The sequence below is a fragment of the Palaemon carinicauda genome, unplaced genomic scaffold (genome assembly GCF_036898095.1).
Source record: "Palaemon carinicauda isolate YSFRI2023 unplaced genomic scaffold, ASM3689809v2 scaffold300, whole genome shotgun sequence".
NCBI lineage: Eukaryota > Metazoa > Arthropoda > Malacostraca > Decapoda > Palaemonidae > Palaemon > Palaemon carinicauda.
Window position 1 is genome coordinate 5908 of NW_027170667.1, and position 11227 is coordinate 17134.

At 37.5% G+C, this 11227-nt stretch overlaps 1 protein-coding gene across 1 annotated transcript; it reads right to left on the bottom strand.

The window, feature by feature from the left end:
• Positions 1–8177: 8177 nt before the first annotated feature.
• On the bottom strand, positions 8178–10989 carry LOC137636450 (transcription factor GATA-6-like). The gene has a single exon (XM_068368874.1). The coding sequence runs from the start codon at positions 9792–9794 to the stop codon at positions 8178–8180; it is 1617 nt and encodes a 538-aa protein (XP_068224975.1). The 5' UTR covers positions 9795–10989.
• Positions 10990–11227: the final 238 nt, after the last annotated feature.

Here is an 11227-nt window from a genome sequence, read left to right on the forward strand (position 1 = left end):
TAGTTTTATCTACTAGCGGAACCTTGATAATGGACCGGGATTAGTTTTATCTACTAGCAGAACCTTGATAATGGACTGGGATTAGTTTTATCCACTATCAGGAACATGATAACGGACCAGGATTGATTTTATCCACTATAGAACCTTGATGATGGACCGGGATTAGTTTTATCTACTAGCGGAACCTTGATAATGGACCGGGATTAGTTTTATCTACTAGCGGAACCTTGATAATGGACTGGGATTAGTTTTATCCACTATCAGGAACATGATAACGGACCAGGATTGATTTTATCCACTATAGAACCTTGATAATGGACTGGGATTAGTTTTATCTACTAGCAGAACCTTGATAATGGAACGGGATTAGTTTTATCTACTAGCAGAACCTTGATAATGGACTGGGATTAGTTTATATACTAGCAGAACCTTGATAATGGACCGGGATTAGTTTTATCCACTAGCAAGACCATGAAAAAGGACCAGGGTTAATTTTATCCATTACAGAGCCTTGATGATGGACCGGGATTAGTTTTATCTACTAGCGGAACCTTGATAATGGACCGGGATTAGTTTTATCTACCAGCGGAACTTTGATAATGGACCGAGATTAGTTTTATCTACTAGCAGAACCTTCATAATGGACTGGGATTAGTTTTATCCACTATCAGGACCATGATAACGGACCAGGATTGATTTTATCCTCTACAGAACCTTGTTAATGGACAGGGATTAGTTTTAATCTACTAGCGGAACCTTGATAATGGACCGGTATTAGTTTTATCTACTAGCAGAACCTTGATAATGGACTGGGATTAGTTTTATCCACTATCAGGAACATGATAACGGACCAGGATTGATTTTATCCACTATAGAACCTTGATGATGGACCGGGATTAGTTTTATCTACTAGCGGAACCTTGATAATGGACCGGGATTAGTTTTATCTACTAGCGGAACCTTGATAATGGACTGGGATTAGTTTTATCCACTATCAGGACCATGATAACGGACTAATATTAGTTTGATCCACTACAGAATCTTGATAATGGACCTGGATTAGTTTCACCCACTGGCGTAACCTTGAAAACAGACTAGTATTAGATTTATCCACTAGCAGAGCCTTTGCAATGGACTGGAATTAATCATACTTATCCACTGCAGAACCCTGATATCGGACTAGTATTAGTTTTATCCTTTAGCAGAACCTTAGCAATGGACTGGAATTAATTATATATAACCACTGCAGAACTTTGACAATGGATCAGGATTAATTTCAGTACGTAATGTAGTAGATTTCATTCTACTTCCTATACAATTGTTTTTGAGTTTCCAATTTTTTTAAAAATTTCTATTGACTACGAGAACAGCGAGTCTATGACACCATACACTGTTAGTATTTACTGTCCTTTACGTGGCACACTGCACGCAATATTATTATTATTATTATTATTATTATTATTATTAATTGCTAAGCTACAACACTAGTTGGAAAAGCAGAATGCTATAAAGCCCAGGGGCTCCAACAGGGGAAAATAGCCCAGTGAGGAAAGGAAACAAGGAAAAAATAAATATTTAAGAATAATAGTAAAGTAAATTCCTATATAGACAATAAAAATGACTGCATAATGGAGTGGCACACCGTTTACATTACATAAGGCCCTTATCTACACCCACCTATTTAGCAAATTGGGGCTGATTTGTCTCCTAGAGCCCCTGTGTGATCAGGCCTCATGGGGAGTTTTAAATGTAATCTAATCAGGGACTTAATTTAATAGGCAAACACTTTATAATTTCTTTAGAAGGGGTCAGTTTCTGTACAGCTTTCTAGCGTCTGATCTATTCTATTTAATTCTGAAGTTCAGTTTCCTCTTTTAAGTATTTTAAAGTGTCACTGTCACTTAAATATGTAACTGTTGTCTTTAAAACACTCTTTGAGTTTTACTTCTTCATGGAAATTGAAGCAATGTTTTGAGTTTTAACTGATCAAGGACATTGAAGAAAATGTTTGAGTTTTACCTGGTCAAGGACAGTGGTGCAAATGTTTGAGTTTTACCTGATCAAGGATAGTAAACCAAAGATTTGAGTTTTAAATGATCAAAGAAAATGAAGCAAATGTTTGAGTTCTACCTGATCAAGGACAGTGAAGCAAATGTTTGAGTTTTAACTGATCAAGGGAGTGGAGCAAATGTTTGAGTTTTAACTGATTAAGAAAAGTAAAGTAAAGATTTGAATTTTAAATGATCAAAGAAAATGAAGCAAATGTTTGAGTTTTACCTGATCAAGGACAGTGGAGCAAATATTTGAGTTTTACCTGATCAAGGTCAGTGGAAACAAAGGTGTCCCAATTTTGCTTATGCCCTCATTCCATCTGCTTGCATTTGAATGCTACAACTTTCGTCACTATTCCTTGAATTTCCACATGTGATACATTCTGTGGATGGTTGCCAGCGAATTCAGACGTCTTTGCTTGTTGAATGCAAGTCTGTTGATTTCTGTTTATTTGTCTGTTACATAAGTTATGTATAAATTTATGAAAATTTGACCAAATGAGGGTATTTGTATAGCCAAGTAGGGATTAGCTTCATGGGAGATGTAAAAACATGACTTGGACGAAAATGTCACCCGAAAATTTCACGGATCAGACTACATTGACGCAAAAGGTATCCCTAGGTTAGGTTAGGTTAGGTTAGGTTAGGATTTAAACGTCATCCATGAATAGCAGAGGCAAGGGGACTATACAGTGTCTTAGAGACTGACCATATATACATATGATCAGAATCTAAGCTCCGTTTCCAGTAAGCTAGGACCAGGGAGGGCCAGGCAATGGCCACTGATGACTCAGCAGGTAGATCTATAGGCTTCCACGGATGGTGAATTTGCAAACACAAGAAACACAAGAAAATATCGAACGTGAGTGAATCTCGAACTCCCGTCCAAGTGATTGATAGGCAGGGACGTTTTTAATTAGGTTTAAATGCATCTGTGTAACTACCATGGCTCATCCGTGGTGGAGGTTTGCGGTTAATTAATAATATTGTTATTGTTGTTGTTTTTATAAGTTATTGTTTTCTTACTTGATAAATATTACTCTCCTTGTTTACTTTAATCTTAATTAAAACTCGGGTTTTTAGCAAAATTATTCTCCATTATTAATTTTTGGATTTTCCAACTAAGTTATTGAAGGAAATATAGTTTTATAGATTGTAAAATTTTCGAAATTGAGCCTTAGCTAAGATTATAGTTTTTTCAATGTGATATTTTATTTACTTTTTTATATATTTTTTTCCAAAATCTTTGAAAATAAACAGCAGTTTGATTCTTAATATTTGCACAAAAAAGATTAATCTTCATTGAATAATGAAATAATAAATAATAAAGTTTAGTCTTTATTTTTTGTTAAACTTTTAATAAAATTATTTGAAATATAAAATAATACTGTTAATTAAATGATAATTATATTAAAACTCCTCTCCAAAATTGCAAAATTAGATGAAAATAGACCTAAGACATAGCAACCATACTAGGAGCAGATGAAAAAAAAAAAATAGAAGTAAGGTAATTAAGCCAGTTGGCAACGAGCGAAGCAGCATTGAAGTCAAAACAACCAATTACCCATTAATTAAAAAGACCTCATTAGTGATATGGTAATTAAGGTCTGTTTATAAAACCCCGTATTTCTACAAAGATATCATCTAACGTCCTACTTTCTCTCGCGGTGGATCACGGTGCGCTTAGAACAGCGCACAGCTACTCTGTGAGCACTGATTGAGAGCATTAATCGTAACTTACTTTGATCAATTGCGTGAGAGCATCACAAGAAACAGTTGTGGCGAATGCTCCAAATGCTCAATTAACTCTCGTTTGACTATTTTAACCTCAAATATTTTGTTTACTCTTTATCCATTGTCTTGTGATGTCAGTTTTATTGTTACTTTTCTGGGGATATTTGTAGCCTTGTTCATGATTAAGAACAGTAATTTCAAAAATATCATGACAGTATTACATGAAACAATCGTAGTGCAGGCTCCAAATGCTCAATTAACTCTCGATTGACTATTTTAACCCCAAATATTTTGTTTACTCTTTATCCATTGTCTTGTGATGTCAGTTTTATTGTTACTTTTCTGCTTAGGACCTGAATTCTGTGGACATTTGAAGCCTTTTTCAAGATTAAGAGCAGTAATTGCAATAAATCACGAGAACATTGCATTATACAATTGCAATGAATGCTCCAAATGCTCAATTAACTCTCGTTTGACTATTCTAACCTCAAATATTTTGTTTACTCTTTATCCATTGTCTTGTGATGTCAGTTTTATTGTTACTTTTCTGCTTAGGACCTGAATTCTGTGGATATTTGTAGCCTTTTTTCAAGATTAAGAGCAGTAATTGCAATAAATCATGAGAGCATTGCATTAAACAAAACAACGAATGCTCCAAATGCTTAATTAACTCTCGTTTGACTATTTTAACCTCAAATATTTTGTTTACTCTTTTTCAATTATCTTGTGATGTCAGCTTTATTGTTACTTTTCTGGGGATATTTGTAGCCTTGTTCATGATTAAGAACAGTAATTTCAAAAATATCATGACAGTATTACATGAAACAATTGCAATTAATGCTCCAAATGCTCAATTAACTCTCGTTTGTCTAATTTAACCTCAAATATTTTGTTTAATCTTTATCCATTGTCTTGTGATGTCAGTTTTATTGTTACTTCTCTGCTTAGGACCTGAATTCCGTGGACATTTCTAGCCTTTTTCTTGATTAAGAGCAGTAATTGCAATAAATCACGAGAACATTGCATTAAACAATTACAATGAATGCTCCAAATGTTCAATTAACTTTCGATTGACTATTTTAACCTCAAATGTTTTGTTTTCATTTATCCATTGTCTCATGATGTTAGTTTGATTGCTACTTTTCTGCTTAGGGCCAGAATTCTGTAGATATTTCTAGCCTTTATCATGATTAGGAGCAGTAATTGCAATAAATCACGAGAGCATTGCATTAAACAATTACAACGAATGCTCCAAATGCTCAATTAACTCTCGTTTGCCTATTTTAACCTCAAATATTTTGTTTACATTTATCCATTGTCTTGTGATGTCAGTTTGATTGTTACTTTTCTGCTTAGGACCTGAATTCTGTAGATATTTCTAGCCTTTTTTCGTGATTAGGAGCAGTAATTGCAAAAAATCACGACAGTATTACATGAAACAATTGTAATGAATGTTCCAAATGCTCAATTAACATTCGATTGACTACTTCAACCTCAAATATTTGCCTATTCGTTGCCAATTACCTTGGGATGTTAGTTTGTTTGTTACCTTTCTGCTTTTGACCTGAATTCTGTAAACATTTGTAGCCTTCCCCAGATGAAAACGCACTTCGAAAAATGAGCAAAAGATAGTGTTTTCTATAATTTATAATAATGATGATGATAATAATAATAATAATAACAATAATAATAATAATAATAATAATAATAATAATAATAATAATAATAATAATAATAATAATAATAACAGAACTTCACTTATAGATGGTACCATTTCACTATATGTCATCACACATAGAACTATCAATGCTCAAAACTTATGGACATCACTATACATCAAATAGTGAATTAAACTTCTTCACTATTCCTTTTTATATAAATAAAACTAATTGTAATTAAATTTCCCGAATCTAAATCCTAGGAACCATTTCAAAGACATAGCCATTACTATTTCTGTTCTCTTTCTTCTTCTTCTTCTTTGAAAAACTTAGTAGACAGCTGTTCCACGAACATGCTCCACTTAAAAGTTCGCCTTTTACCTGCGTTTCAAGAAATCTTGTGCAACATCTCTCTCTCTCTCTCTCTCTCTCTCTCTCTCTCTCTCTCTCTCTCTCTCTCTCTCTTGCAAATCATTTGTTTCTTTAATGCTTAAATCGATTTTTTTTTCAAATCTTTCAAATAATTTTCAGTACTTAAACCAAAGTTTGCTCTCTCTCTCTCTCTCTCTCTCTCTCTCTTGCAAATCATTTGTTGCAAATCATTTGTTTCATTAAACTTTAAACATAATTTTTTAGACCTTTCAAATAATTTTCTGTCCTTTTATCAAAGTTTGCTACCTCTCTCTCTCTCCTCTCTCTCTCTCTCTCTCTCTCTCTCTCTCTCTCTCTCTCTCTCTCTCTCTCTCTCTCTCCTTGAAATTGTTTACATCTTAGATATAACATTCCTAAGTAAAAGGAGCCTATAGATCTATCTGCTGAGTCATCATCAGTTATTGCCTGGCTTTCCCTGGTCCTAGCTTGGGTGGAGAGGGGTCTTGGGTGCTAATCATATGTATATATGGTCAGTCCCTATGGTATTGACCTGCTTGATAGGGCAATGTCACTGTCCCTTGCCTCATCCATTCATGAGCGGCCATTAAACCTTTAAAAGGCTTTTGATACTGTTTTTTTCTGATGATTAACGATCCAAGGATAGAAAGTCTTAGGTAATTTCTATTTTAAGGCTCCTTGACTTCAAGGACCACTTAGTATTTATCACAATCTCCTCCAACTGTCTCAGGATCTTTTACTCCAAGGACTACAGAGAGACAGAAGGTCTTAGTTTCTTTCTTCTCTGACGCTTTATGACTCCAAGGACCACATAATCTTTATCGCAATCACTATTTAGGATCTCAGACACAGTAGGTCTTTGATACGTCCTTGTCTGAGGATCTTCTCCAACTATTTAGGATTCCAGACAGGTCTTTAATATGTTCCAGTCTTAGGATCTATGACCACAAGGATCACATAGTCTTTATCCCATCTTCTCCAACTATCTAGGATCCCAGACACAGTATTTCTTAGACACGTAGTCTTCTGAAGACCTACGATCGAGAGAGACAAAACTCTAGACTTTAGGAATCTCCTTGCCGGAGCTACCACGATCCAGTGAACACCACTACATTAGCTAAGACCAAAAACTGATTGATTTGTCAACTTCCCTCTGGCGTCGTGGAAGATAAGCGTTATCATACAAACTAATGTATTATTATTATTATTATTATTATTATTATTATTATTATTATCATCATTATTATTTTTATCCCTCTGAAATAAGGAGGCAATGCATTGATTAAACATTTTAAGATTATTATTATTATTATTATTATTATAATTATTATTATTATTATTATTATTATTATTGTTGTTGTTGTTGTTGTTGTTGTTGTTGTTGTTGTTGTTGTTGTTGATGTTATTATTATTATTATTATTATCATCATCATTGGCTTCACTTAAGTTTCTTGTGATTCATATAGTCTTGTTTTATTTCAACGCACGCACACGAGAGAGAGAGAGAGGAGAGAGAGAGAGATGAGAGAGAGAGAGAGAGAGAGAGAGAGAGAGAGAGAGAGAGAGAGAATGTTTCCTTTGATCTAAGATTTATAGATTGCAAAAGAGAAAGAGTTTTGTAAATGTTTTTTGGAAACCCTTTTTGAAAATAAAATAAAATGTTTTTAACTTTTTGTAGGAAAACTAAAATACGCTTTTAAGATATTTTAGAAATGGTAGTTTTTTATAGTGCGTGAAATACGTTTTTGTCTTTCATTTCTTTTTAAAATATTTTATAAATTGACGTTTTTTATACTTCAATTGAGAGAGTAGCTTTGCTATTTTTCTTTATATTTTTTTTTTTATATTTTAACGACAACATCCAATATTTATTATATTTTATAAAAGTCAAGATGGTTCTGAAATTTATATGGTTGCTGATATGTTTAAATGTCCCTAATATCAAAATTTTTTTAAAAAAGTAAAAAAAAGAAATAAAAAATGGAAAATTCCTACAGTCCTCCCTATTTTAAAAAAGTTGGATGGTAACTCAGACATTTATGTTTTCTCGTGATATGTTTTAAATTTCGCTAATATTAAACATTTTCAAAAAAAAAAGTTTAGAAAAGAAATTATGGCTAATTCCTACAGTCCTCCCTTTTAAAAGAAAATTGCTATTTAAACTACAAAAAAAAGTTTCCAGACTATAAGACAGTATTCTCCCCCTTTTTTTTCTAAATAAATGCTATTCAGTCTACAAGAACAGTTTTCAGACTACAAGACAGTTTTAACTCTTCCCCCCTTTTCAAATTTCTATTCAAACTACAAAAAAGAATTTACCACAAATCAAAAACATTTTAATTTCTTAAAAAAATCTCACCTGTTCCATCATCAAATTCGTAGTCTCAGCGAACCGCTGTCTGCAAACGGGGCACACCTGTTTCAGGGAAAGCCTGCAGGTGTTGCAAACCAGGTGTCCCTTCCTGCACTGGTGTAAAGGCGGTGCCATGATCGACTGGCAGCCCGAGCAGGAGAAGAGCTTCATGAGTTCCTCGTAATCGACCAATTTACTACTGTCGGGAATCTCCCCGTTGATGCCCTGGCCGTGCCCGTTGGTGCCCGACGGGAAACTGTAGCTATTACTCATCTTCGTTCGCGTCGATAACTTCCTCGAGAGATTTGTGCTGAGTTTCCTCAGGCGGGAGGTCGAACGGGCCTCGGAGGGCGTCGGGGAATCCGGTTCCGGCGTGTCGCACCAGTACTCCTCCGCCGGAGGGTTGGACGATTTCATAGGCGTGCTGAAGAGCCTCCTGAAGCTCCTGGTGAGGGCGGAGCCTCGCGTGATTTTGATCGTGTTGTTGTTGTTATTCCGTTGCTGGTGGTGGTGATGCGTCACCTCCTTCGGTAGCGGTTTCGGGAGCTGCGCCCTTTTGGTCACTGGCGTGGAGGGCTGTGATATACTCCCGCGCCGTCCGTAAACCTGCCTGAAACTGTCGGTGACGGGCGAGGAGGGCGACAAGATACCCCCACCACTGAAGGAGGCGCTCCTGGGCATGTTGGCAGCCACGGGGACATCTAGGGGTTGATTTTTGGCGAATGCACCACAGGCGGAGTTTGCTCGGGCTTTGGCGGGAAACTTGTGGATGGTTTCGGCGCTTGCAAACGAGGAATCGTGCTCCGGGGTGCCTTCGCTACTGCTGGTGTAGTTCTGGCTACTGAGGGTGAAGGACTTCGTGGCTGGGGGAGACTCGGCCATAGGGGAGACTCTGACTGCCGAGTGGTAGGAAGGATTTCTGAAGATTTTGACACTTTTCTCCATTTTGGGAGTACTTCCAGATGGGGCAGCTAGATGGGAGGATCCCTGGGGTAGACCACCTAGCTCCAAGCTATCCTTGTGGCTGAAGAACCTCGAGCTCATGATAGGACTGTCTTCCGACTCCTCTTTATCAGCGAAGGATAGAGTTCGACCCCTCTGTACAGAGGCGATCTTTTGCCGGGTCAGAGCCTGGCTGATGTCAACGCTTAACCTCGCTTCAAGCACTGGGATGTTGATGGACTCTGCTAGATCATCATCATCTCCTCCTTCTCCTACTTGCGCCTCTCCCATTTCATCCTGCTGCTCCATATCCCCTTGTTTATCCTTCCCGCAGGTCATATCCTTTGCAGAAATCCCTTCTTGACCTGCCTGGTCAATCTTATCTGCTTCTGAAGTGGCATCCATCTTCTTACTTCTAGTCTTCTGATCAGCGACGTCTAATGTCTTACTCTTAATTCCGGTTTGATATCCGTTAACGTGGATCTCAGTTCCGTTGAAGTGGGTCTCAATGCCGTTGAATCCGTTAACGTGGGCTTTGCTCGCCTGTTGCGAATCACCGTCGCACACCCATGCCTCTTGGACGTCCTCGCAAGATTGGAACAGGTCGATGGAGTCACTGATAGCGCTTGGAACAGAGAAGATCGGTCCGGGCATAATGATTTTCATAAATATAAGTTTATTTTCCTTTCTAATATAATCACTTTATCCTTCTATATCACACGCACTCAACGTTACTCCTTCAGCTCTGAAATGAGAACTGAAATTCACCGTTTTATATCTGCTTTTTTTAACGATCGACTCCACCCACACGAGGTTTTCCTGATTAGCGTCAGTTAATATTGTTTCTCGTTAATAATGCCACTCTTTTGGAAACGTCTCAGTCCCTAGTAACGCTTCCTCTCGGTAGTCAGACAAATTCCCAGAAAGTTTTCAACTAAGTCCACGTGTTCTTTACACGCAGACACACGCACGCACACACACTAATCAGCGCGAGGAATAGAACATTACGTAAAAGTACGTGTATCCAATTGGTAGTCTCACGCTGGCACGATCTACCGTGCCAAAATGTACTGTTTTTATTTGTCTTTTTTTTATCAACTGACGTCGCTATTATCTATCGTTTATCTATCTTTTTATCAACATCTGACGTTTTTGTTATCTGTATTTCATTTACCCTTTTATCAACTTTTGACGTGGTTATTATCCCTTTCTATGTTACACTGTAAGTTTATTTTTAAACACAATTGAGCGAAACTGCAATTTGTTACCTCGCTCGGCATCAGTGAAACGTCATAAAGAATAAAAAAAAAAAAACACAGACGCTAAGGTTGTCTCTATCGCATCCGAGATGAAAGATTGGCGGGACCCGTTTCACCTGGCTAGAATTTTGGGGGTCGAAGGCCAACTTGGCAAGATGAGACGAAGGGAAAAATAAAAATGGAAAACTATAAAAATAGAAGAAGAGGAAGAAGAAGACTACTTCATCTTTTTGTGATCGACGATGTCACTTGTCTTTGATCAACAACTCGTTCTTCCACTGGTTTTTTTGGCACCGATTTAGACAGCTCCTGTGCCCCTTTGTTCGCCTTACGACGATGAAGACGGATTGGGTAAGGTCCCATGCAATTTCTCCTTGGAAAGGCGCCGCCTGTTTTGTCGCAGAAGGCTCAGGTGTTCGTGGGACGACGAATATGGTGGTTCCTGAAGGCGACAACTCATGACCTAAGAAATTGGAGGTCCCCTTTTCGAAAGGGCCTTCTGACAAGAGCACCCTCTTCGAAAGGGCCTTCTGACAAAGAGTCCCCTTTTCGAAAGGGTCTTCTGACAAAGAGCACCCTTTTCGAAAGGGCCTTCTGATAAGAGTCCCCTTTTTGAAAGGGCCTTCTGACAAGGCCCCCCTTTTCTAAAGGGCCTTCTGACAAAAGCCCCCCTTTTCGAACGGGTCTTCTGACAAGAGCCCCCTTTTCGAAAGGGCCTTCTGATAAGAGTCCCCTTTTTGAAAGGGCCTTCAGACAAGAGCCCCCTTTTCGAAAGGGCCTTCTGACAAGAGTCCCCTTTTCGAAAGGGCCTTCTGACAAGAGTCCCCTTTTCGAAAGGGT

Excerpts from the sequence above, each read along its gene's own strand:
- LOC137636450 (XM_068368874.1), bottom strand. The coding sequence starts at position 9,794 with ATGAAAATCATTATGCCCGGACCGATCTTCTCTGTTCCAAGCGCTATC.